The sequence below is a fragment of the Mugil cephalus genome, chromosome 23 (genome assembly GCF_022458985.1).
Source record: "Mugil cephalus isolate CIBA_MC_2020 chromosome 23, CIBA_Mcephalus_1.1, whole genome shotgun sequence".
NCBI classification, from domain to species: domain Eukaryota; kingdom Metazoa; phylum Chordata; class Actinopteri; order Mugiliformes; family Mugilidae; genus Mugil; species Mugil cephalus.
The window spans coordinates 15,616,150-15,643,617 of NC_061792.1; the positions used below are offsets into that span (position 1 = coordinate 15,616,150).

Sequence of the window (27,468 nt, forward strand, 5' to 3'; positions counted from 1 at the left end):
ACTATGTGCAAAGAAATCACATTAATGCAGCTAATTAGGAGGAGAAGGAGGTCAGGACATGAGACGAAGACAAGAGACGAGGATGGATGGATGAGTGGGTGAATGAATGGATGAATGAATGAATGAATGGATGAGTGGCTTCTTGTGTTGGATTCTCAGCAGTGAATCATCTTAAACCAACAAACTGAACAGCTTGATTTTAGAACTGGTATCAGGCCAGTGGACCTGGTTTAGGACCTGGTTTTACATTTTTAACTTGGCTGTTTTTAGCCTGTTTATTAGACCTGTTCAGGATCTGGTGTTGTACTTTAATCTGGTCTTGTACTTGGACTCAGTTTGACCCAGTTTTGGACCTTTGTGGACCAGGTTTTGTCCTGGTTTTGGACCTTTTTAGACCAGGTTTTGTCCTGGTTTGCCCTTTGTCCGTTTTTCTTCTGTTCCTTGCAGTCTTTTCTTGTGTGTACGGAGGTCTTGATGAGTCCGTGTTTCCGTGGCCGTCAGCAGGTTGTCGTCTGTTCAGGCCTCGTTGTTTATTCATCAGTTTAAAGCCCCGCCCCCCCCCGTCCCCCCCGTCCCCCGTCTCGCTGCCGTGGGTCGATGGGTCCGTCCTGAACCGCCGGGACGATGATGAAAGCTCTCCGATGCAGATGGAGACTCAATTACGTGGGTCAATCTGTCGGAGGAGTGAGCGTGGAGGTCCACCCCAGCAGGCCGCCGGCTCCAGGTCTCTCCGGGGGCTTGTTAAGGCTCCGCAGAGACCACTTGGCTTTCAATCGGCCTTTTGTCAGCGAGCTGCCACAGGGAGGCGGGAAATGAGCAGCAGCATTTAGACCTGAGAGTCTCTTTAATCCTCGTCTCCTTCAGCCAGGCCTCCTCCTCTCAGAGGGGCGCTGGCTCTGAGGTTCAGGACCCGGTGCTGGACTTTAATCTGGACCGGTTTTGGCCTGGCCCAGATTAAAGACGCATAACGATGCTAAAGTCGCATTAATTTTTATTTTGTCTTCTGTGGAGGTTTAAATGTAAACGTCCTCTCTTCTCTCGCCAGGACTACATGCAGAACGTCCACGGTAAAGAAATCGACCTGCTCAGGACCACGGTCAAGGTCCCGGGGAAGAGGCCGCCCCGCGCCGCCATGCCCAGCCCCAAGACCAACGGCCTGGCCAAGGACATGGGCGGCCTGCAGCTCGGGCAGGGGCCAGGTGAGCCTCAGGCTGGAGACATGCTAGCTGCTCAGCTAGTCACATAAAGATGCTAACTGCTCAGCTTAAGTGATAAAGAGATGCTAACTGCTCAGCTAGTCACATAAAGATGCGAATTATTCAGCTAAAGTCATATAAAGATGCTAACTGCTCAGATCAAGTCTTAAAGAGATGCTAACTGCTCAGCTAAAGTGGTGAAGAGATGCTAACTGCTCAGTTAACATCGAGAAAAATCAACAAATGTGTAACTAATTTATTTCTGAAGAAAACAAATCTGCTAAAAGTCAAATGTAATAATTGATTAAACAGCAGTGAGTGGTTTTTACGTCCAAACATTTGCATACGACACGTCTAAATCCTTCCACTCAGCTTTAATTAACCCGACTACACGACTCCACTTACTTCCTAATTGAGCTGCTAATGGCGCGTTTTGTCCTTCCGCAGTCAATAAAGGTTTGATTGAAAGACTCGGCAATTAAAAGCAACTTAGAAACGTGCAGAATAAGACATGAGACGTTGTTTATTTTCCCACATATGGGAAATTTCTTTGTCACATTAGCGCTAGCAATAAAAGCATTAGCAATAGAAAGAATACACAGATAACTAACATAATTATTGTTTAATTACTGAGAACTATTTCCTATATGATCTAATTCTGCGCTGCTCTTCTTCATAAATGCCTCGTATCCTGTGCTGTGGTTTAAAGATGTGGTTTCGGACGTATCGACGTTCCAGTATCTAAATACACAGAATGCTTCTTATCACCTGGAGGAGGACGTCGTAAAACAAAAGTCGTACATAAAGCAGCTCTGGTGAAGCTTAAATCAAACACACCCTGGGATCCAGGAGGCCCGAGCTAATAGCATGAATATTCAGTGAGCCGTACTCCATGTACTAATTATCGTCATGAATATTAATGCAATCAGAGTCCTGGCTCCACTCAGCCAGCACCAAGAAATGAGCTGTAATGAGAGAAAGGGGGAGGCAGAGGGGGAGGCAGAGGGGGAGGCAGAGGGGATGATTCACCCGGCTGTTGGACCACGCTGCGTTCGCTAACTCAAGGGTTTGATTTAAGCAGCCGCTGCCTTTTTACTGCGCCTGGAGTTTATACGAGCCCCTTAAAACCACAACAGCCTTTAAAACACCATTAAAAACAAGAAGAAGAAGAAGAATGGATTTAATGAACACAGCTAAAGTCATAGGAAAACGCTACACAGCTAAATAAAATAAGATGCTAACTACACAGCTAAATAAAATAACATGCTAACTACTCAGCTAACTAAAATAAAATGCTAACTACTCAGCTAAATAAAATAACATGCTAACTACTCAGCTATAACAAACATGCTAATAACATAAATAAAATAAGATGCTAACTACTCAGCTAAATAAAATAAGATGCTAACTACACAGCTAAATAAAATAAGATGCTAACTACTCAGCTAAATAAAATAAGATGCTAACTACACAGCTAAATAAAATAAGATGCTAACTACTCAGCTAAATAAAATAACATGCTAACTACTCAGCTAAATAACATAACATGCTAACTACTCAGCTAAATAAAATAACATGCTAACTACTCACCTAAATAAAATAACATGCTAACTACTCAGCTAAATAAAATAACATGCTAACTACTCAGCTAAATAAAATAACATGCTAACTACTCAGCTAAATAAAATAACATGCTAACTACTCAGCTAAATAAAATAACATGCTAACTACTCAGCTAAATAAAATAAGATGCTAACTACTCAGCTAAGTAAAATAAGATGCTAACTACTCAGCTAAATAAAATAAGATGCTAACTACTCAGCTAAATAAAATAAGATGCTAACTACTCAGCTAAATAAAATAAGATGCTAACTCCTCAGCTAAGTAAAATACGATGCTAACTACTCAGCTAAATAAAATAGATGCTAACTACACAGCTAAATAAAATAAGATGCTAACTACTCAGCTAAATAAAATAGATGCTAACTACACAGGTAAATGAAATAAGATGCTAACTACTCAGCTAAATAAAATAAGATGCTAACTACACAGCTAAATAAAATAAGATGCTAACTACTCAGTCGTAAAGAGATAAAGATGTAGGAATATGCTAACAACACAAATTCATAGGAAGATGCTAACTACTCATCTTAATTCATAGTAAGATGCTAAATGCTCAGCTAAATCCATAGGAAGATGCTAACTGCTGCATGTTTGTGTTGTTTCGGAGTGAAACTGTTTTTTTTCTTTCTTGAACAGGCTCAGTGACCAGCAGCTCGTCGGCCTCTCAGATGGCGAGCGGCGTTAGCTTGGTGTCCTTCAACAGCCGCGGCCTGGAGGGGATGCACCAGCGCTCGTACTCGGTCTCCAGCGCCGACCAGTGGACCGACGCTACCGTCATCGCCAACTCTGGAGTCAGCACAGGTCAGATGATTCTCATTTAACCCTCTGGAATAAACCAGGAAGTAGACAAGGGAATAAACAAGGAAGTAAACAAGGGAATAAACCAGGAAGTAGACGAGGGAATAAACCAGGAAGTAGACGAGGGAATAAACAAGGAAGTAGACGAGGGAATAAACCAGGAAGTAGACAAGGGAATAAACAAGGAAGTAGACGAGACAAGTAAATGAGGATGCTAAATATAAACGAGGAAATAAATGAGAAAGTAAACCATGAATCAAGGTTTTAAACTAGTTTAGACCTGATCTTAAACTTCTTTAGACCTGGTTTTAGACAGGTTTAAGTCTGGGTTAGACCCGGATTTAAACTTCTTTAGACCTGGCTTTAAACTGGTTTAGGTCTGGTTTTAGACCTGGCTTTAAACTGGTTTAGGTCTGGTTTTAGACCTGGCTTTAAACTGGTTTTAGACACAGTGTTGCAGGTGGCAGGAGGCCCCAGCGTGGAGCTCCACCAGGGGGCCCGTCATTTGCTAGACCGCTAACACCACATTGTTGCTAAGATGCTAAGATTGACAGCTGTCAGGCTGCGTGTTGCCGTGACGATGAGCTTGATTGGCAGCCCCGGCGTCGGTGCCCTCCAGACTTCTTCCTCTTGCAACGTTTAAAGCTGTGAAACGTTTCCAGTTTTCTCCCCTGGGCCGCGCAAACACGCTACGTCTGTGGGTAGTTGTCAGGACAAGTCTTCAAACTCCAAACAAATTAAATTAGCAAACATGTAAATTCCCACTACAGGCTCCTGTCGTGGGAACTACCATGCTAAAGACATAGAAATATGCTAGTTATCATGCTAAAGACATAGAAAGGTGCTACCTACCGTGCTAAAGACATAGAAAGATGCTACCTACTGCCCTAAATACATAAATAGAAGCTAACTACCATGCTAAAGACATAGACAGATGCTAACTACCATGCTAAAGACATAGACAGATGCTAACTACCATGCTAAAGACATAGACAGATGCTAACTACCATGCTAAAGACATAGAAACGTTCTACCTAGATAGCTAGATTCAAAAACAGATGCTAACTACCATGTTAAAGTCATAGACAAATGCTAACTACCATGCTAAAGACATAGACAGATGCTAACTACCGTGCTAAAGACATAGACAGATGCTAACTACCGTGCTAAAGACATAGACAGATGCTAACTACCGTGCTAAAGACATAAACAGATGCTAACTACCGTGCTAAAGACATAGACAGATGCTAACTACCGTACTAGAGACACAGACAGATGCTAACTACTATGCTAAAGACATAGACAGATGCTAACTACCGTGCTAAAGACACAGACAGATGCTAACTACCGTACTAGAGACACAGACAGATGCTAACTACTATGCTAAAGACATAGACAGATGCTAACTACCGTGCTAAAGACATAGACAGATGCTAACTACCGTTCTAAAGACATAGACAGATGCTAACTATCGTTCTAAAGACATAGACAGATGCTAACTACCGTGCTAAAGACATAGACAGATGCTAACTACCGTGCTAAAGACATAGACAGATGCTAACTACCGTGCTAAAGACATAAACAGATGCTAACTACCGTGCTAAAGACATAGACAGATGCTAACTACCGTACTAGAGACACAGACAGATGCTAACTACTATGCTAAAGACAGACTTGGTAAAAGACTAAATCACAGCAAACAGTTCAGATTGAGGGTTAAACAAACAAACAGTTCTTCTTCTGTGGTGGAGTGTGTGGTAGAGCAGCTTGTGTCCAAACTGTTCCAGAGTCTGGGTGGGGGGTGTGGGGGGGTTGCAGATGGGAGGGCCGTTAATCCACGGCGGTTAATTGCGCGCTCGGGGATGGCATCTTGTCAGCAGAGATAAGTTGTCACATTTTCCACTTGAGCTGAGACTAAACGATTGTAAAATAAGTTATGGCCGTCCTTGGGGCTGTCTGCCGCCAACACACACACACACACACACACACACACACACACACACACACGTGTTCACACACACACACACACACACACAGACACACACACACACACATGTTCACACACACACACACACACACACACACACACACACACACACACACACACATATGCACACAGACACACACACACAGACACACACACACACACACACACACACACACACACACACACACACACACACTCGTGTCAGTGTGATATTGATGGAAGCTGAATGTTATTTTATTCTGCCGCTGGTCACAGCTGTCAGAGAGAGAGAGACTCCACTGCCTGTTCTGATGCCTCGCTCGCCCACAGGGCCGCTATCGTTTAGGCTCCATCAGCTCCTCCACCTCCTCCACCTCCTCCTCCAGCTCCTTTAGCTCCTCCACCTCCTCCTCCACCTCCTTCAGCTCCTCCACCTCCTCCTCCAGCTCCTTTAGCTCCTCTAGCTCCATCAGCTCCTTTAGCTCCATCAGCTCCTCCACCTCCTCCTCCTCCAGCTCCTCCAGCTCCATCAGCTCCTCCTCCTCCACCTCCTCCTCCTCCAGCTCCTCCAGCTCCATCAGCTCCTCCTCCTCCACCTCCTCCTCCTCCTCCTCTTCCTCCTCCACCTCCTTTAGCTCCATCAGCTCCTCCTCCTCCACCTCCTCCACCTCCTCCTCCTCCTCCTCCTCCTCCTCTAGCTCCTCTAGCTCCATCAGCTCCTCCTCCTCCAGCTCCTCCTCTTTACTCTTTATTTGTTTCTGTGCAACACAAATAATCACACAAAGAACTAGATTCCAGTCCTGCAGCAAAGTCTGAACCAGTTTGAAACCAGGTCTAAACCAGAATTAAAATCAAATGCAAATCTGTTAAAAAAATTATTTAGAACCGGTTTAAAATCAGGTCATGAAGTTTGAAACCAGTTGAAACCAGTTGTGAAAGGTTTCCTCTGAGTCCAGTAGTGGATCAGGACGGTGCTGATGAAGCTGTGTCTGGTTGTAAACCTCAGGTGTTTAACGTGTTGTTGTGTGTGTTGTTGTGTGTGTTGTTGTGTGTGTTGTTGTCTGTGTGTATGTTGTGTATGTTGTGTGTGTGTTGTGCGTTCCCAGACACAGGCCTGGGCGAGTCTCTGTGCTCCAGTCCCAGTATCTCCAGCACCACCAGCCCAAAGATGGAGCCGCCTCCGTCGCCTCACGCCAACCGCAAGAAGCACCGCAGGAAGAAGAGCACCAGCAACTTCAAGGCCGACGGCCTCTCTGGTGCTGGAGAAGGTAACGTAACGCCGCCACCTCCACCACCTCCACCACCTCCACCACCACCACCACCTCCACCACCTCCACCACCTCCTCACACTTTCCCCACCTGGGTCCCACCCACAAACCCCCCCACATAGAACCACAGGAACCATTTAACCCAGACAAGAATACAACCAGTGCACAACAGAGAAAAGCTCATTAAAGTAAAGGAACCACATCAAAGAGTCACATGATCAGAGCAGGTCACATGACCAGAGCGGGTCACGTGATCAGAGCGGGTCACGTGATCAGAGCGGGTCACATGATCAGAGCGGGTCACATGACCCGGTCCAGTATCTGGGGGGGACCAGGGCTGGGAAACGCCGTCATGTGATCGTCTGAGACTCCAGACCTCCTCCTCTGGGAGGGAGGGATGATCTCTCCATCCTCTCCTCCTGCCCCCCCCCCCCCGTTACATCCAGCCTGTTGAACTCTTCTATCAGTTGTGTTTTATTATTGATGCTGTGATCAGTAACAGTCGTCCCAATTTAGCCGTTAAGCACTGAGCGCGCTCAGACCCCCCCCCCTCCTCCTCCTCCTCCTCCTCCTCCTCCTCGCCGCCTGTCATGGTGGCGGGGGCCGTGAAGTATCTCCATGTCACAGCGACGCTCGCCGTAAATTATGAGGGGGGGGGGCGCCCACCCACGACCAGCTCCCCCAGGTACAACACAAGGAGAGGAGACCTGTTTACACCATCAGCTGATCAACGAGGAGGAGGAGGAGGTGGAGGAGGAGGTGGAGGAGGAAGAGGAGCAGGAGGAGGAAGAGGAGGAGGAGGAGGAGCAGGAGGAGGTGGAGGAGGAGGAAGAGGAGGAGGAGGAGGAGGAGGAGGAGGAGGAGGAGGAGGTGGTGTCTAAATCAAAGAGAGTTTCTTTGACCTTTTTGTAACTGAAGGAAACAAGCGTTTAAGGTGGAAATGTTGACCGTCGCCGGGGGGGTGGCTGGGGGGGGGGTTACCACGGCGACGCAGAGGGCAGAGGTCACGGAAAGTAGTGGATTGGCCCCTCCCTCCTGTCACCAGACCACGCCCCCTTCCTCTTTCACAAGTTAGATTAGAATAAAACCTGCAGCAGCGCCTCTTCACCGCAGACACACAAATAAACAAATAAATAAACAAATAAACGAGCAAATAAATAAATAAGTTCTTCTTTCAGCCCCTGGAACAATCGTGTGTAATATTTTCCAGGTTATTAATGTTGTAAAAGGCCGAGAATAATATGAGGAGTAATGACCTGTGTCTCAAAGCAATACTGTGTGCGGTGACATTTAAGGCTTTTAATTTGTGTTTCCCGAGGCCCCCGTCCTGTCTCCCCCGCGCCTCCTCCTCCCCCCTCATCGACGCCTCCCTGCGTCCTGTATATGTTTGCTTTGTTCGCTCCCTGCCTCTAAAGGTTGCCCGTGTCAGAGTTCACAAATTGCCTCTTCGCCACCTTTTCTATCGGCGCGAATGTCACCAACAGTAGCCGAGAGCGGTGGCGGTAATTACCACGACTCCGCGGCCTCGTACGTACGCCACGAGGCCGAGGAGGCGCAGGAGGCGCAGGAGATGGAGGCGGCCACCCCCCCACCTCCTCCCCCAGGAGTTAAACTGAGCTCAGACTCCCAACAATCCCTGAAGACGCCCGAGTTTTAGCCCAAAACCTAAGAACCTAAGAACCGAAAAACAAAACAGAAACAAGCTGTGAAGAAATCGCTCTGAAAAAAACTCAAGTTTCAAAAATGTGGCCTGAAATTTCAAAAATTTTAAAATTTGTCCCTAAGATTATCTTTTAGTGGGAGGGGGGGTTACAGATCTCAAGACTCGTCATCTTAATTCATTTAAAACAAACTAAACAAATTTTTTTTAAAGGAGTCTGTCTGAAATGAACTCAAATTATTTTTTTTTTTTTTCTTTTAAATTGATCCGGAATTTCAAAATTTTTAGGCAAATTTGTCCCGAGATTCCAAATAAACTCAAATTTCAATTTTCTTTTCGACTTTTTTCGAAATCTGGATTATTACTTCGACACTCTGACAACGAGAGCCACAACATGCTAAACATGCTAAACATGCTAGCCCCCGAGGCTAAGGCTAGCTAGCTAGCGTGCTAGGAAGTTAGAGGCTGAAGCGCAGGGACGTGTTCTTTGTTCATGAACCATTTAAATCCAGACGTTTGATTCCGGCTGCACAGAGGCTCAGTCTTTCTGGATTGTTGGTTTCCATAATTGGTTGCCCCCCCCCCCCCCCCCCCCCCCATGCCTAGGAAACAGAGAATCATGGGAGTTTAATTACGATGCGACTCTTGGTCTTGACCCTTCAGGGCTCAGCCGGCGTTTGATGGTTTTCACATCAGAAACACTTTCATTAATAAAAGTGTTTTAACACGTTTTACAGCTTTAACATATTTTATTTAGTATTTTTCTTCCACTGCTCTATAATCTATTTTTCATGGTATTTTATTCATTAATTGGAAAATAAAAATATAATTTGAGGTTTATTATATTTTATTAGTTTTTACAGTTTTTTTTTTGTTTTGCATCATTTCTTTATTGTTAGTTTAGTTTATTGTGACATGAACCTTATTAATCAGCTTCAGCTAATTAAACTCATTCCAGCTGTAGAGAACAGCTGATAAACGTTTATTTCTTCACTATTATTAGTATTTTTTTATAATTTATTTATTTTAACCTTTTTTAATATTATTAAATTTATTTTTGCCTTTAACCTTAATTCATTTTAATTCATCATTTTAATTTATTTGTTATTAGACATTTTAACACATTTCATCAGAATATGAACAAATAATTATAATATAAATAAATTAATAATATAAAGGAGAAGAGATTATAGAAGATTATTATTATTATTATATATTTGATTCACGTTTGAATCATTTAAATTATTATTGATTATAAATGTCCATCCGTGGACGTCCGTCTCTCTTGGTCTCAGCTGATGAAGACACAGTCTCTGTGTCTGTGTCTTCATCCTAAGAGACTTCCAGACGTCCGTCCTCTTCCTTCCGTCCCCCGTCCCCCGCCCCCCCCCCTCGTCCTGATTAAGTTGTTACCCCCCCGGTTCCTCCTGGTTCCTCCCGGTTCCTCCCGGTTCCTCCGGTTCCTCCCGGTTCCTCCCGGTTCCTCCCGGTTCCTCCCGGTTCCTCCTGGTTCCTCCCGGTTCCTCCCGGTTCCTCCCTGTTCCTCCTGGTTCCTCCCGGTTCCTCCTGGTTCCTCCCGGTTCCTCCCGGTTCCTCCTGGTTCCTCCTGGTTCCTCCCGGTTCCTCCTGGTCGGGGTAATTGTAAACAGAAGCTGCTTGTTGTCTGATCAACGTTCGTCCTCTAACAGTTTCCAAATGTGAGCGAACGTCCTCAACGCGACGGCAAAGAAAGAAACGTGAAGCAACCGACTCAGATTTATTCCGTTTTATTTTATTATTACTTTATTCTTTATTCAAACTCAAATGTAACTGTGCGACAGATAAAGGTTTTTATAAATGTGATGTTGAGGTTTATTCTGTCGCCTTCACTTTGATTTTACATCATTTCTTTATGTATTTATGTTTAATTTGGTGGAAATAATTTCTTTAACTAATATTATTTGTATTTCCACTTTTGTCTCCACATTTTCTCTTCATTTTATTTCTTTATTTATTTTATTCATTTTTATGAATTGGGTTCATTTAAATTTTTTAAATATTTCATTCTGTATTTTTTTCCATCATTTTATAAAATTTTGGGACATTTTTTTATATTATAAATTTTAAGATATTTTATATTTATTACATTTTATTCATTTTAACAGAATGTAAGATATTTTTTTCTCATTATTTCTTTATTTTTAATTTGTTGGAAATTATTCCTTTATTAATATTATGTGTATTTAAACTTTTTGTTTTTGTTTAATTTATATTTTCCATCGTTTTATAAAAATTTGTGACATTTATATTTATTACATTTTATTAATTATAACAGAAAAATGTTTTTTGCATTATTTCTGTATCTGTTTATTTTTAATTTATATTATGTGTATTTTTTTCTCCAATGTACCTGATGAAGAGGCCGTGTACCTCGTCTCATGTATTATTAATCTGATTTGTCGTCGCCCTGATCCTCCTCCATAGATTCTTAACGTTGTGTTAGATCCGATCGTCGTGGTCCTGATGGACTCAAACCTGTGACTCTGGTTAATGACTCCTCGTTCTAAACGTCTCCTCCTCCTCCTCCTCCTCCTTCTCGTTGTCTGCACAGAACAAGAGGAGAACTTTGAGTTCACCATCGTGTCTCTGACCGGTCAAACCTGGCACTTTGAGGCCACGTCCTACGAGGAACGAGACTCCTGGGTCCAGGTGATCGAGAGCCAGATCCTCGCCAGCCTCCAGTCCTGTGAGAGCAGCAAGAACAAGGTGAGGACGGGGGAGACGGGGGGAGACGGGGGAGTAATAAAGGACCGAGAACAGAAAGAATCAGAGAAGGAATGGGGGGGAGAAGGAGGAGGTAGGGAAGGAAAGACGTGGATAAGGAACCAAGGAAAGTAGAGACTGAATGAAGGAAGTAAAGGAAGTAAAGGAAGTAAAGCATTAATGCAGGAAGGAAGGAAGGAAGGAAGGAAGGAAGGAAGGAAGGAAGTGGAGACGTGAAGGAGGAAGTCGGCTGGTGATGCCTCATCGGCATCATTTCATTTCCAGTCTGACGGTAGAAGCTGTTTCTGAATCAGTTTCCTGGCGACATTTTAAACTCAAACACTTTCACTTTTCACATAATTGTAAAAATACCAATTACCCGAGTTCCCGTCCAGCCGCTCGCTGCCATTTTCCACCGGCCGTGTTGACGCCTCAGGCTCTCAGCCTTTTAAACGCCGGCCGCCACCGGGTCTGCGCTCGCATTACTGAACAGATTCTGGTTTGAACCTGAGAACGAAGCCACCGACGCTTGTAGGTCAGGAGATTTGTAGCTGAGCGGGTTTTGTTTTTCCTCCAGTCTCGTCTGCCCAGCCAGACGGAGGCCATGGCTCTGCAGACCATCCGAAGCATCCGCGGAAACAGCCGCTGTGCCGACTGCGAAGCTCAGAGTGAGTACGAAACAACATCCACAAACAGAATCAGTCGTCCTTCCATGTTATATAAATAGTATAAATAAATAGTGAATAGAAGAGGACCCAGAGCTGAGCCTTGTGGGACACCTTTTAAATCAAGACAAACCAAGGGCACAATTTACAGTTTTACAATCTCCAAACTAAACAACAATATTGTAGCATATAAGACAGTGTCATCTGCATAAAAAATAAATAAATAAGTAAAAAGCAAGTTTTTTAAGTTATGTTTTTTAATTTAATATATAATGAATAGAAGAGGACCCAGAACTGAGCCTTGTGGGACACCAATGCTAAAAGAAGATCTACCTAAAACTTCTCCTCACTTCGTATATGTTGATATTATCATTAATCTGTGCAGACATGTCATATTTGAATTATTATAGAAATATCTTCTTCTATTTAGGGATATTTTATTTGTTATTATTAAAAAGCTTTTGTTAACTTTCACATCAAAACTGAAAACTTCAAAAATACAAATTATAGTTTTACAAACCCCAAACTAAAATAAGCGTATAAGATGGTGTCATCTGCATAAAAAATAATGAAGAAGTGATGTTTTCATTTATGTATTTTAAGTCAATAAATAATGAGTAGAAGAGGACCCAGGGTTGAGCCTTGCGGGACGCCAAACTCAACTTTATTATTTATTATTGTTCATAAAATGTTGTTCCTTTTACAAACTCCAAATTCATGACATAATCTGCATCTGCACGGTTTTTATTGCTGAAGCTACATTCAGCCAGAGTTCGTAGCTTGACCAGCTCGTTGACTGTTTCAGACCCGGACTGGGCGAGTCTGAACCTCGGCGCCCTGATTTGCATCGAGTGCTCGGGGATCCACCGGAACCTGGGAACCCACCTGTCCAGGGTTCGCTCCCTGGACCTGGACGAGTGGCCGCTGGAGCTCATCAAGGTCATGACGGCGATCGGCAACGAGCTCGCTAACGGCGTCTGGGAGGCTAACGCTCAGGGTCGACTCAAACCCGGACCGGACGCCAGCAGGTGGGTAACGGGAGGATTCAGCTCTGTGAATAACAGCCTCACAAGCAGCTTATGGTTCTGTGCCTTCTGCAAATAACCCGACTGGTAAAAAAAAATTAAAATCCACGGGGCTGTTATTAAAGTTCTCAGCTGCAAATTTAACGCTGCAGCAACGAAACACAAAAGAATTCTGATTGCATCATTTTGGAAAATTGGTAAGTGAAGGCATCTTTATTTGAAGAACTGCAGAAAAGTTAAAAATAATCTTGAATGAGTGTGAATGTTCGGGTGCAGTGCCTCCGGCTGCAGACAGGGGGCGGCGTTCCTGTATCCAGCGGTGGATATCGACAGTGAAACCTTCTCTTCTTTGTGTGCGCGTGCCGTCTCATCGCGGATGGAAACAAATCGTTGAACTTTAGCGCGACGTCGCCGTTGATCACCTTCGTGTTGGTGTGTGTGTCGTGTAATTATCGGCCGAGGAGCCAGCAGCCATCATAACAAATTAGAGCTGACTGCCGTCCGCATAAAGATCGACTTCCCCGTCCTCCCCCCTCCACTCACCCCCTGCTACACTCATTAGTCAACAGAAGCACCTTATAATTACTCCCTGGCCACACACACTCACAGATACATGCCCTGAAACACAATAAACACATGTAAACAGACGGATTTCAATACACAAGCCAAGACAAATAGGAGCAGTCTCTCAAAATTACGTCCAAATTAGAAACGCACCCTGGAAACGATCCCACTCACAGGACGACACCATAATAAATACTAATACTAAGAGTGTAGTGCACAGGAATTTAAAATGTTAATTATTATTCAATAAGAAAAAAAAATTAGTTTGTTAATTTTTTAAATTAACATGAAATAAATAAGTGAGTTTAACATAATTTTGAAAAATGTTGATTTCATCTGCATAAATCATAATAATAATGAAAATAACATTAATAATATTTTAGCATCATCTGCATTAAAACTAATAAAGTTATTGAGTAGAGGAGGACCCAGAGTTGAGCCTTGCGGGACGCCGGTACCAAAACAAGATCCGTGTTATTCATCTAAAGTTTGTAATTAATCACATCAAGGTTCAAAGAAACTTTTACCCTTTAAAACTCAAAGATAACGACACGTGAACGAGAGGAAATAATAATAAAAAAGCATCTTTTTATAGTGTGGAATATAAATCAAACAAGACGTTATTTGTGATGAAATAAGCTAACGTGAGCTTTATGCGTGAACAGGCCGGTTCAGCTTCACACGAGTCAGTGAAAATAAAATAAGGTCAAACCTCGGCTGAAACAAGTCAAAAGAAACTTCCTGCAGGTTTGCGACTGTATCGCCTGAACACACACAGCAGCGATCTTTGCGTATCGACGTGCCATTAGCCCTCCTCTGTCACGGCGCTAATGCTTTTATTGTTGCTCATGTTCCTATTTATTTATGACTCTGCAGCATGTTTCCCCCTGAAGAGATTAGAGAAGGAGGTCAATATTATCTCAATTAACCCGCGACGCTCCACTGCTGCTCCCTCCTCCCCCTCCCTCCCTCCCTCCGTCCTGTCGATAGTATTTATCAGTCCATTCCTTAAGTGGCTCGCTGTTTGTCGTTTCCCCTCCATAAATCCCTCCTCTCTTTAATTCCTCCCCTCTCTGATTCCTCCATCATTTCTTCACCTCTCTCTCGGCTCCACCAGAAACTCGTTTCTCTTCCGCTTCCAGCAGAAAACGCTTCGTGGGCTCTTTTCTTTTTCCCTTCTTCTCTCAAGAAGAGACAGTCGACAATAAAAAGAGACAAAATTAGAGATACGGAAATATTATCTGTTTGTAATTATGAGTCTGGGATGTGCACGAATAACCCGACTTAATCCCATCCGTCCAGCCGACCATGCGTGCACGCATCCATCTTGTGGAGGCGTGGAGGTTTTATGACAGTTTTATGGAGTCATAGTGACGGTCTATGAAATGATATGTGGACGCCGTGTTGCTGGCGTTAGCTTAGCGCTGCTCTTATGGTCCAAATCCACCTGCTGCGAAACGAACGCCAGAACACGTCAGGGTCAGTTTGTTCTGTCAACATTTAAATCTTTGTTAAATCATAAATCCAGATTAACAGAAAATACAGTAAGAATGTGATAATGAAAAGTGTTTAATGTCAATAAATGATGAAGAGAAAAGTACAGTACAAAATTAACTGGTTTAAACGATCTATTTAAAGCCGTTTTTATTTAATCTCATCTTAACGTTTTGAACATATCGTGAGAAAATGTCCGTTTTGTTTCAGCAAACAAAACCTCGACTTCATGGTTTCATTGAAAACGCTTCATCAAAGATTATATCAGCTACGTTAAAATAAATAATAATAATAATAATAAAAAGTGTTGATTATTTTATGTGAGTAAATATGAAATGGAGGAGGACCCGGAGTTGAGCCTTGCGGGACGCCTCATGCTTTGAACACATTAGATTTTTAGAAAAGGAAATTGATTGAATCATTTGCTGGTTCTCGAGTTGTGTCGGTGTTAAATGATTTTAAATATCTGAAATAAAACCTTGAGGAGAAAAAAAAAAAAAAACAATAAATCACTGGCTTCGCGTACGAGGAGGATGAAAACGGGTACAAAGGAAGAGCAATCGGTCGAGATGCGACACAAGGCCGACGGAGGCTTTTGTCCAGGGATGGAGGAGGGAGGAGGGGGGAGGCTGATAGATGGAGAAATGCCTCCCCCTCCCCACCCACCCTCGTGGTCTCTCAAGTGAGTAATAGAGGCCGAAATTTCATTTTGCAAGTGGCTGATTTAATGATCCAAAGGGTAATTAATGGCCTGATTATCTTAATGTTAAATATGGCCAGCAGCAATTACGCTGACCTCCTGTCTGTCAAGGTCTGGCCTCCCACTCTCACCTCCCAATTAGGTCCTGTTTGGAGCTTTGGCAGAGGGGGAGGAGAGAGGGAGGAAAAGTGGGAGAGATGGAAATCAAAAAAAAAAAAAAAAAAGAGAAAGAGAGAGAGCGTAAGGTATGAGGAGAGGATGGATGAAGCCAAGAAGAGGAGGTGCATTAATATGACCGTCAGTATTAAACACCTCCATTTTTTTTCTTCACCTCCACGTTGCCCCCTCCCTCCCCCCTCCTCCCCCTCCTCCCCCCCGTCCAATGAGATATGTGACAGGGCCGAGCCCCGCCATCTCCAGCTGTTGTCATCATCTCTTTATCTTCCCCCCGTTTCTCTCCTCGTTTCAATCCCCCGTCCATTCATCCTCCTCCCGTTCGTCTGCCCACAGCGACGGACGGTCCAGGTCTCATTAACATCACCGAGCCTCGGCGGCGGCGGCGGCGGCGGCGACGAGCCGAGCGCTGTCGCCGCTAATCGTTTTACAGCGGGAGCTCACGGCCTCGGATGGGAGGTCCGTGTACTCAGATACTTGTTGACGTTTGTCGCCGGCAGTCGACCAGAGAGCAACTAACGCAGGACTGGTAGTTTTACATAATAAAGGAGATTAAACATGTTCACGGTTAGACATTTGAATTCATCTCCCGGGGGTCATCATGTTTATTTTATGTGAATAAACAAAGAAGAGACGAGGACCCAGAGTTGAGTCTTGTGAGACGCCGAGATTAATTTATGAGATTAAAGATTTTCACGTCAAGGTTTTAATCTTTAGGTTTTAGAAATGACAAAAAGAGTCCGCGACACAATTTTATGGATCTCGACAGGACGTCTGTGTTGTTTCTTCTGTTGTCGTTTACAAGTTGGTGTCATCTGCAAAAGACATGATAAACGGTGATGTTTATTTTAAGTGGATGAACAAAGAATAAAAAGAGGAGGACCCAGAGTCGAGCCTTGCGGGACGCCAAGACCGAAACGAGATGTTAAAGATTATCAAAACCTTTTCTTTACTTCATATAAACGTTACTAGCACATTTTAGTTTTACAAAATCTAAATTATAAACAATTTTCATTCATGATGATGAAGAATAAATAGAAGAGGACCCAGAGTTGAGCCTTGCGGGACGCCAAGACTAAAGCCACATGTACCACAACCTTTACTTTGTATAAATGTAATTACTAAACATCGGTACTGAAATGTGTGAATCGTTACATTTGCAGATCTAAGCGTATATTTAATTTAAGATGAAGAACATTCACCACGTCCTTTGTTTTAAATCAAACCTCTTTTAAATGAGACTAAGCATCAAAAGCAGAACTGGTGGTTCGACCAAATAAACCATAAAAGCTGTTGCCATCTGCATCAACAATTACTGAGAGGAGGTATTTATTTCATGTGACTAAATGAGGAGTGGAGGAGGACGTCCGCCCACAGCGACGGACGGTCCAGGTCTCGTTAGCGTCTGGAGGACGAGCCGAGCGCTGTCGCCGCTAATCGTTTTACAGCGGGAGCTCGCGGCCGCAGATATCTGAGATACTTGTTGACGTTAGTCGCCGGCAGTAGTTGCAGCAGGAAGTAAAGCTGTGAAGCTCGGAGGGATCCTCATTTTTATTTTCTGCAAACCACAAAAAGACTCAGCCCCGTCCTCTAAACGTTCCCATTAACCTCTGGCTGCCCGCGGTCAGCCATCATCACCTCGGCTGGCGTGGTCGCCCGGTGCCGCCGCCCCAGCTGATGCCACCGCTGAAGGGGCTGCTAAGTTTGGGCTCGCTGCCCATCTCGGAGCTCGGCCGCTCGCCGGTTCTTGGCGCCGAAGCTCATCGTTTTAATTAAGTGTCGAGTGGCGCGTCAACACCAGCACCCAAGGCCTGCTCAGCCTCTGTTTGACGCATTGTGTTAGCAGGCTTGAGCGGACAGCGAGTGACAGCGCCGCTAATCCGACCTCCCGGCCACTGCTGGGTCGGGGAGGTGGTTGGCGGCCATGCGCCTCCTTCCCGTGGCCCTCCTGTGTCCCCGAACCCACGCCCTTTCCCCTCATGTCAACTCCTGACCTTTGGCAGTCTGTCGCGGAGGGTCAGCGTCTCTTCCTGTTTGCGTTCGCTCACCGGGCGAAACAGCTCCTGAACCGAGACGTGTCCGATCCCTCACGATTACAGACGCAAACAGACGCACAAACGCTGCTTAGACCAGGTAGCAACAAAGAAATCCTGAGCAGTCAGGTTTGCTTTGTATGTATATGCTTTACTTTATATAAAGATATCTTTTTACTTCACATTAAGTTTGTAATTAATCTCACTAAGATATGATGACTAACTCCTTCTAAAATAGACTTTAGATAAAAGGTCAGTTTTGGTTCTAGACTTTAGTTTGTTGAAATAAATCCTGAACAGTAACCGGACACATTGAAGACGCTTTATCCAACTAGCGTAGCATGAAAGTCAAAGTAAATCTAAAAACATTAGTATTTTAATAAACAAAGAATAGACGAGGGCCCAGAGTCGAGCCTTGTTGGACGCCAAAAACTTTACTTCACATAAAGTTTTAATTAATCTCACTAATGTAGACAGTTTTAGTTCTGGTGCTTCGCTTGTTGAATCTAAATCCTGAACAGAACGAATTATTACTTATTTGTTTTTATATATATATGTGAATAAACAAGGAATAGACGAGGGCCCAGAGTTGAACCTTGTGGGACGCCAACGCTAAAATATGATTCACCAAAAACAACAACAACTTTGCTTTAATTTTTTTTTAATAATTTATCTCACTACAATGTTTCACACATTTAGTGACTGTGAGTAAAGAACTCGGAGCCATAAAAACGTAGAAAACCTTCAGAAATCCCAGATCTTCACACGTGGAGGAGAAGATCGGGAGTCTGGGCGCCACACCTTAATCAGACAGCTCAAAAAATGAGCTCAGCTAAAGGAGGAAGTTGCGAGGGACACATTTCACCGCCGCCGCCTCCTCCTCCTCCTCCTCCTCCTCCTCCTCCTCCTCCTCCTCACACTTAACATCGGGCCCCACATGACGAATGCGTGGCCAGTAATAATTCAGCAGCAGGTCTGAGGGCGCTGGGAGCCAGGAGAGGAGGAAGAATAAGGGAACAGATTCGTCTTGTTCCCCCTCGCTAAAGGCCAGCGCTAACAGATTTAAAATTAGACCGCCGCCTTTTAATCTGGGCCGGGGTGCAGGTGCGGCGAGCGCTCCGACATGGCTGCAGGATTGGACTCAGGGGAACAAATGGGGCAACCGGGGGGAAAATAAGAAGGGGGCCCCCCAACATCACTAGATAATTGCCCCCCAGGGTCAGATGCAGTGTTGGGGGTTGGGGGGGGGGGGGGCCTTAAACTCCCTCCCTCATTCTGTGATCATAGCACAGATTGGACTGGTGCCGCGGTGTTAGCATTGACGTTAGCATCCCGGAGGTCCTCGTTCACATCTCACATCAGAACCAGTTTGTTGTCGTGTTTGAGCTTCAATTAAAGTTAATTAACGTCAGTTGTGAGATGTTGGTGGTTTCCTCTCATCAGCTGATGCTCCAACATTTCTACTGGATGAAGGTCAGGACTTTGACTTGTTCCTAAACATTCATCTGGTTCTTCTGGAGAACCACTGGTGTTCTTGGGCTCCTTGTCTGTTTCTCTTCACATTCAGCTCATGGACTCATGTCCTGACATTTTCTTTCAGAGTTCACTGGTAGAATTCACAGTTCATTGGTCCATCAATGATGAGCAGATGCAGCAGAACAGGCCCAAACCAGGACATTAGCGCCCCCATGTTTCATGGAGGGATGAGGTTCTGATGCTGGAATGCAGTGTTGGTTCATCTCCAAACATTTAAACCAAACTATTCTACTCTGGTCTCATCTGTCCACTAAACATTGTCCCACATGTTCTTTGTGGACAGAGAGCAGTGTCTTTGGTTGTTGAGTGGATTCATCAACATGAACATCAGCCAATGTGAGAGAGGCCTTTAGCTGCTTAGAAGTTCCCCTGGGTTCCTCTGGTTCCTCTCCCACTATGATGGAGTGATGTTTGTTGGTGGACCACTCCTGTGGAGGGGAACAGTCGTCTTCAATCTGTCTGACTCTCTGTGGATTATTTGTGGCTTCCAGACTCTTTACAGATGGTTGTGGAACCTTTTCCAGCCTGATGAGCAACAACAACTCTTTTTCTGAGCTCCTCACAAAGCTCCTTTGATCTGTTGTCATCACACACTTCAACACAAACATGAGACAAATCCCTGATTCATAGAAACTAAACCAGGATGGACGCAGGTTTAATCCTCTCTTGCTGTATTTGCCCCAGTAAACAACAGTGGTATGGTTTCGTATTTAATGAGTTTAAATGTGGTAAACGTGGTCGTGTCAGGGACCCGGTTTGTCCGGACTGATCTCGGCCCTCGGAGCCAGGGCTGTAAAATAATTGGCCCCTACGCTGTAATTCATCAGCGAGAGGGCGGCCTTGATTAAATTAGTCCTAATAGACATTATTTTGTCCATGACTGCGTCTCCTCGTCCCCTCGCCTCTAACAAGCCCTCCAATTTACTCCTGACATTAAGCCGGCCGTCCCGAGCCAATCAGCGGGGCCCGTCATCGTGTGTCATGGCGGCGAGGTTATGCTAATGCGAGCTAAGAGCACAAACTAAATGCACATTCTTTATGCCTGAGTCATCAGATTAACCTCGCTCATCCTGATAATGAAGAAATAAATAAGGCCTCTACATGCGTGACTCCGTCCTGATCGCCGTACGCCAGCCGAGCAGAAACCACCCCCACCCCCACATCCACATCCACATCCACCGTCCCCGTGGCTAATTGGCTCAGTGGGCAAATTGCTCATGGAATAAAGGGAAGGGAGAAAGGGGGTGGACGGAGCCGGAGCTTCCTGGCGTCGGTGGGTAATGTGTTTGGATGGAATGAGTTCACTGAGAGCGGAGCCGGTAAACATCCCAGAAAAACGCTGCTTTAAACCCAAAACGTGACGGGAGACGCAACCAAAGATCAGCCAGTCGCCTCGGATCAGGATCAGGATCAGGATCCGGATTCATTAGTCGTCTGGAGGGGACGGGTCTGCACGTCCGTCAGGAATCAGACGCTTAAAGACGGATTAAAGTGAAGGTTCTAGTGAAAGTTCTGGACCAATAACAACATTTAATAAACTAACAAGAGGATTATTCTCACATTAAAGCTCGGAGCCAAACACGCAGTAAAAACATGAATGAAGGACATGATCAGATCAGGTCTGGCTCTGGAACGGCCCCTCGTTAGTCCTCAGCTTAACGAGGGGGCGGGGCTATGAACTGATCAGACATATTTAATTAGTTTAGTTTATTTTTAGGGGAGTTAGGATTTAAAAGCATGAGAGTAAAACACGTCTTGATTCAAATAAAAGATTCTATCAGATCAGGTCTGGCTCCAGAACGTCCCCTCGTTAGTCGTTTAGAGTCAATTAAAGGAGGGGGCGGGGCTATAAACTGATCAGAAACAGATTTAACTAGTTTTATTTGTAGTTTGTTTAATTTAATCATATTTTTAGTTAGGGTTTTTAGGGGGTTTGGAACAAAACATGAATGAAGGACAGTATCAGATCAGGTCTGGCTCTAGAACGTCCCCTCGTTAGTCGTTTAGAGTCAATTAAAGGAGGGGGCGGGGCTATACATTAGTCATTAACATATTTAACTGGTTTATTTTTAGAGTTTTTTGGTTTAAAACATGAATGAAGGACACTATAAGATCAGGTCTGGCTCCAGAACGTCCCCTCGTATGTCGTTTAGAGTCTTAATAAACGTTCACCTGGATCCTCGTTAGTCTCATTAGGCTCGTTAGTCTCGTTAGGAGGACTCGTCTGTGTCTCCAGACCCAGAACCAGACCCTGGTCTTTATCTCTCTCTTCTGTTTCCGGTCGTTTCCGTGGGCTCGGATCATTTCTCCTCCACCTTTCCTCTCCTCATTTGCATCTCCTCCTTCAGAGCTCCCGTTAATTATGGCTCCGTCCGAGGGCGGCTAACGACCCGCTAGCAACGGCTAATTGATTTCCTCTCTCTCTCTCTCTCTCTCTCTCTTGTCTCCTGTCTCTTGTCGTGGTATTTTTCTGGATGGATTTAAAACACATTCCTGTTCAGTGCTGAGTCCCATGAATCCATCCATCTATTAATTAATCTATTAATTAGAGGAGTAATTAGGCCACGCGGCGTCACTCTGAGCCTCGTCTCATTAGCTCTGACCGACGACTCCGCGGCTCCTCCTCCATCCATCACTGACACACCTGGAAACACATGGCCCGGGGGGGGCCACGCCGGTCTGGGGTCTGGTTCAGGGGGCGGGGGGGGGCACGCCGGTCTGGGGTCTGGTTCAGGGGGCCTGGGGGGTCCAGGTGGGTCTAGGGTCTGGTTCAGGGGGCCGGGGGGGCCACGCCGGTCTGGGGTCTGGTTCAGGGGGTCTGGTGGGGGGTGGGGTGGGGTGGGGGGGGGCGTCGGGTACAGGAAACACAAACATCAGTTACAAAGGACTCACTCAGAGGGAACCACACTAACACAATAATACACACAGTAACACACACACACTGGTCTCCGGCGGCAACCAGGAACCAACATGGCCGCCAATGGAGCTGTCAATCAACAGGTCGACTCACAACAACCAGTGTGTGTTAGTGTTAGTGTGCATTAGTATATGTTAGTGTATTAGTGTGTGTGTACTGTATATTAATGTGTTTATTGGTGTGTGTTAGCGTGTGTGTGTGTTAGCGTGTGTGTGTTAGCGTGTGTGTGTTAGCGTGTGTGTATTAGCGTGTGTGTGTGTTAGCGTGTGTGTTAGCGTGTGTGTGTTAGTGTGTGTGTGTTAGCGTGTGTGTTCCTGTCCTGTTGTCACCACGGCTCATGTTAAACTTTCTTCCCATCATGCTTTGCTGCTGCTGCTGCTCGTGTGCATCTAATGTGAAGTGAAAAGACACACACACACACACACACACACACACACACACACACACACACACACACACACACACTGTGGTGTGTCCTGAGGCGGCCATGTTGGACTCTGGTCCTAATCGTCCTGTTTTAATTAGTTAATGAATGAATGAATGAGTGGAGTCAGCTGACTGACCTCTGACCTGTGATTGGTCCCCTCTGATCTACAGACTCATAGCAACAACAGGCCACAGGAAGGCATCCCCCCCCCCCCCCCCCCCCCACATTAACACACACTGATACACACACTGCCCCCCCCCCTTTGTCTGGGGGCTCTGGTCCGTTGTCTCAGCCCCCCCCCCCCCCCCCCTCTCTGGGTCGGGACAGGAAGGAAGAGCCCCGGGACACATCCCCCCCCCCAGTTAAAGTGTGTGTGTCCACGTTTAATTACATCTCATCTTCAGTTCCCACAGTTCACATCAGACACATGGTTCAGCAGGAGGAGGAGGAGGAGGAGGAGGAGGAGGAGGAGGAGGAAGAGGAGGAGGAGGAGCAGGAGGAGGAGGAGGAGGAGGAGGTGCTAAAATAAGACACGAGGAGACTCCTGATCTGATAATCTCTGCTCTAATCCTCCATGTAAACAGGAGCTCATTCATCCCACTGGGGTTAGACGAGGAGGTGGGGGGAGGAGGAGGAGGAGGAGGGCACCGATCTGACCTCCTCCTCCTCCCCCCACCTCCTCCTTCCTATATTAAACAGGGGAGCTCAGAGAGGAGGAGGAACTTTTATGAATCAGAGACGACAACAAGGTTTTTTTTTCAAGTTTATTTACCTGGTCTCCTCTTCCTGCAACTCCTCCTCCTGCACCTCCTCCTGCTCCTTCTTCACCTCCTCCTGTTCCTTCTTCTGTGGTACTGGGTACTGTTGTTGCTATGGTGACTGTTTAGCAGGCTAGCTGTGTGTTAGCTGTGTGGTAGGAGGCTAGCTGTGTGTTAGCTGTGTGGTAGGAGGCTAGCTGTGTGGTAGGAGGCTAGCTGTGTGGTAGCTGTGTGCTAGCTGTGTGGTAGGAGGCTAGCTGTGTGGTAGCTGTGTGCTAGCTGTGTGTGCTAGCTGTGTGGTAGCTGTGTGGTAGGAGGCTAGCTGTGTGGTAGGAGGCTAGCTGTGTGCTAGCTGTGTGGTAGCTGTGTGCTAGCTGTGTGGTAGGAGGCTAGCTGTGTGGTAGGAGGCTAGCTGTGTGGTAGCTGTGTGCTAGCTGTGTGCTAGCTGTGTGTGCTAGCTGTGTACTAGCTGTGTGCTAGCTGTGTGCTAGGAGGCTAGCTGTGTGCTAGCTGTGTGGTAGCTGTGTGCTAGCTGTGTGGTAGGAGGCTAGCTGTGTGGTAGCTGTATGGTAGCTGTGTGCTAGCTGTGTGGCAGGAGGCTAGCTGTGTGCTAGCTGTGTGCTAGCTGTGTGGTAGGAACACCAGAACATAAAGGAATGAGCTGAGTTCTCCTGGTTCCTGTTTAACATGTAGCTCTATGGGGCCTAGCGCCCTCTGGAGCCTCTAGTGGCCACTCAGTCCACTGCAGGTAGTTACACCTCCTCCTTCACCTCCTTCACCTCCTGCTCTGACTGTGCTGCTGTGTTTTGTCTGACAGGGAGGAGAGGGAGCGCTGGATCCGGGCCAAGTACGAGCAGCGCCTCTTCCTGGCGCCTCCTCCGTCCTCGTCCTCCTCCTCCTCCTCCTCCGACCTGTCCCTGGGCCAGCAGCTGCTGAGGGCCACGGCGGAGGAGGACCTGCGCTCCGTGGTGCTCCTCCTGGCCCTGGGCTCCCGGCAGCAGGTCAACGAGACGTTTGGAGACGGAGACGGGCGCAACGCTCTGCACCTGGCCAGCCACAAGGGCAACGTGGTCCTCACCCAGCTCCTCATCTGGGTAAGACTCCACTCCTCCTCCCCGTGTGTGCGTCTCCTCCTCCCCCGCCCTCCTAACTCCTCCTGTCTCCGTGTCCTCCTCAGTACGGCGTGGACCTGATGGCGAGGGACGCCCACGGTAACAGTGCCATGGCGTACGCCCGCCAGGCCGGCTGCCAGGAGTGCATGGACACGCTGGCTCAGTACGGGTGTCCTGACGAACGCTTCCCCCTCATGGCCACGCCCAACCTGTCCCGCCGCCACGCCGCTAGCTCCGCCCACATGTGACCAGGTCACCGATGAGCCCCGCCCTCTCGCCTCACCTCACCTGACTGAACGACTGAGGAGGGAGGGCCAATCTGGGAGAGACTCCTAATCCCAAAGCATGCTGGGAGATGTGGTCCCTGACCTTTTCTATTTATCTGTTATTATCCAGCAGCCAATCAGAAGGACTCTTTAACTTAACTTCCTGGAGACGGTGAACGTTTCATTATTGCTGGACCAATGGATGAAAACCAGGACCACGCTGAGCTTCTCTTCTCTCTAGTTCACTTTTCTAGGAACTCGTTAAATGTCTCCAGAGACTTTTCATCTGGTCCAACAACAGGAGCCGAAAGGGACAAGACCTGGACCAATCACAGCCTCCCTGGTCTGGTCTGGACCAATCACAGCCTCCCTGGTCTGGTCTGGACCAATCACAGCCTCCCTGGTCTGCTCAGCCAATCACCAACAAGGGCTCCTCCTGCTCCTCCTCCTCCTCCTCCTGCTCCTCTAATAATAATCCTCAGACCAGTGGAGGTGCTTCATTGTGTTTCCATGTGTGTGTCTGTTTGTGTGTTTGTGTGGGTCCGGTCCACTCAGGGCTGGATGTGAAGCTCTTTAAGGTCTGAACCAAATGTGTCATAAGAGTCCGGGTCCAGGTCCGGGTCCAGGTCCGGGTCCAGGTCCGGGTCCAGGTCGGCTGTAAACCAGGTGTGAACCAGGTGTGAACCAGGTGTGAACCAGGTGTGAACCATCACCAGGGACCGAGCTAAAACTCTTTATATGTGACTCAGAGCAATACGGACTAAGACTCCTGTGACTGGTCTCCTCCTCCTCCTCCTCCTCCTCCTCCTCCTCCTCAGAACACATATGTAGGTATAGCTCTCCTCCTCCTCCTCCTCCTCCTCCTCCTCCTCAACACTAACTCTTTGTTTTCGTGCACGCCTGCCTCCACGTCCCTGAACGTCCCTGAGGAGCCGCTCCAGGTCTAGATCCACTACTCATCAGAAATGCACTAAGCCGCCGCCTCCTCCTCTCACCTCCTCTCACCTCCTCTCACCTCCTCTCACCTCCCTCTGAACGTTATTTATTTAAATGAATTAAATCTTTTTAAACACAGGAATCATCCGCGTTCTTTCAGCTGCTAGCGTGATTAGCTTAATTAGCTTGAACACTTTAATTCTGTGACGACACGTAAAAATAGCAGCAGCTAATCAAACTCATGTGGTTCTGTCTTTATCTGATTTAAAACATTTTGAGACTAAAACCTCCCGTGAAGAAGAAGAAGAAGCAGCTAGCTAGCGGCCTGTTAGCGGCCTGTTAGCCTAACGCCGCTACAGGGATTAGCATGGTGCTGTACGTTTAGTTTTCATCGTATCTTTTCTCTAAACTGATTTCTGCCTTGTATTCGCGGTGTTAGCATACTTAGCTGTAGCTAAGCAGAACTTTTATTAGCTATTAGCTTTCATGCTAGCTTTTCTTTTGGGAATTAAAACTATGTTTCATTTCACAACTGAGACTTTCTAAGTCATTTCTGCTTTGAAACTGATGAGTCATGTATCATGTAAGCTAACTTCCGCTAACACTATACAATGCTAGCATATTTAGCTGTAGCTTTTTTTTTTTTTTTTCAACTGAGCATGAAACGTTGGAAAATGTTTTGTGACGACAGCGCAGTTTCCTCCGACACCAGGCCTGAAGCCGCCTCGTGGTAAATCATGTGGAAACAGCGTTAATGTGTAAATAGACTAAACTAAGAACAACAGGAAGTATGTTTGTTACCTCACCTTTACTCCTAAACCCCGCCCGCCTGGGCTGTCCACTACTTTATTTATGAACGCACCCTCTGAGGGACACTACGCCCCCTCAAACTACTTTTTTGTACATTTTTCTCCAGTCCATCCTCGTTTTATTATTGTTGATTTATCCTCCAGACACATTACTGTTCTTATTGTCACTGTTCTAATTATTATTATTATTATTGTTGTTGTTGTTGTCGTTGTTGTTGTCGTTGTTGTTGAATTTCTGTTTGCTGTACAGTTACCGTTGTTGAAGAATTCCCCTTAATTCTAACCCAGAGTCTTCTACTGTAATGTGTCTCTTTTCAATAAAGACCAGAATAATGCTTCTTAAAGTGGACGCTCGTGTTTTCCGTGTCACACCACACTTCATTCCTTCTGTTTAAGGATGTGACGCTGAAATAATCCAGTAAGTAAATTGTGTATGAATTCTGTGTGGCATCAAAATTCATTTCTCATTTATTTATAATTTAAAACTGTTTGCAGAATTCTTTCTCAGGCTGTAAAATTCACTACAACTAAACATGACTGCTACTATTTGTGTGATAGAAATATAAAATACAAATATATATATAATATTTATTCATTTATTTTTTTGCGGCCTTTAAACCTGAAATATAATCGGTACAAGTGTCGCAGCTTTCGTCTGCATTCAGGTGGTTCAGATTGATGAGAGCGATCCTCCGACCACCAGACTCCATTTAAAAAATGCAGTATTTAAGAAAGAAGACGCACGGTTAGTTTAATGTATTTTTTATTTTAATGAATGATTAATTAATTAATTGTTGTA

At 45.7% G+C, this 27,468-nt stretch overlaps 1 protein-coding gene across 2 annotated transcripts in view; it reads left to right on the forward strand.

The window, feature by feature from the left end:
* The window catches only part of agap1 (ArfGAP with GTPase domain, ankyrin repeat and PH domain 1), a 66,871-nt gene extending 39,858 nt beyond the window's left edge, over positions 1-27,013 (forward strand). For both annotated transcript variants that reach the window (XM_047576240.1, XM_047576239.1), the window contains 8 exons: positions 1,046-1,199; positions 3,456-3,620; positions 6,690-6,851; positions 11,102-11,256; positions 11,831-11,921; positions 12,724-12,946; positions 24,364-24,640; positions 24,724-27,013. In XM_047576240.1, coding sequence (XP_047432196.1) covers positions 1,046-1,199; positions 3,456-3,620; positions 6,690-6,851; positions 11,102-11,256; positions 11,831-11,921; positions 12,724-12,946; positions 24,364-24,640; positions 24,724-24,906 — 1,410 coding nt within the window. In that variant the 3' untranslated portion in view covers positions 24,907-27,013. The remainder of the gene's footprint in view (positions 1-1,045; positions 1,200-3,455; positions 3,621-6,689; positions 6,852-11,101; positions 11,257-11,830; positions 11,922-12,723; positions 12,947-24,363; positions 24,641-24,723) is intronic.
* The last annotated feature ends 455 nt before the right edge of the window (positions 27,014-27,468 follow it).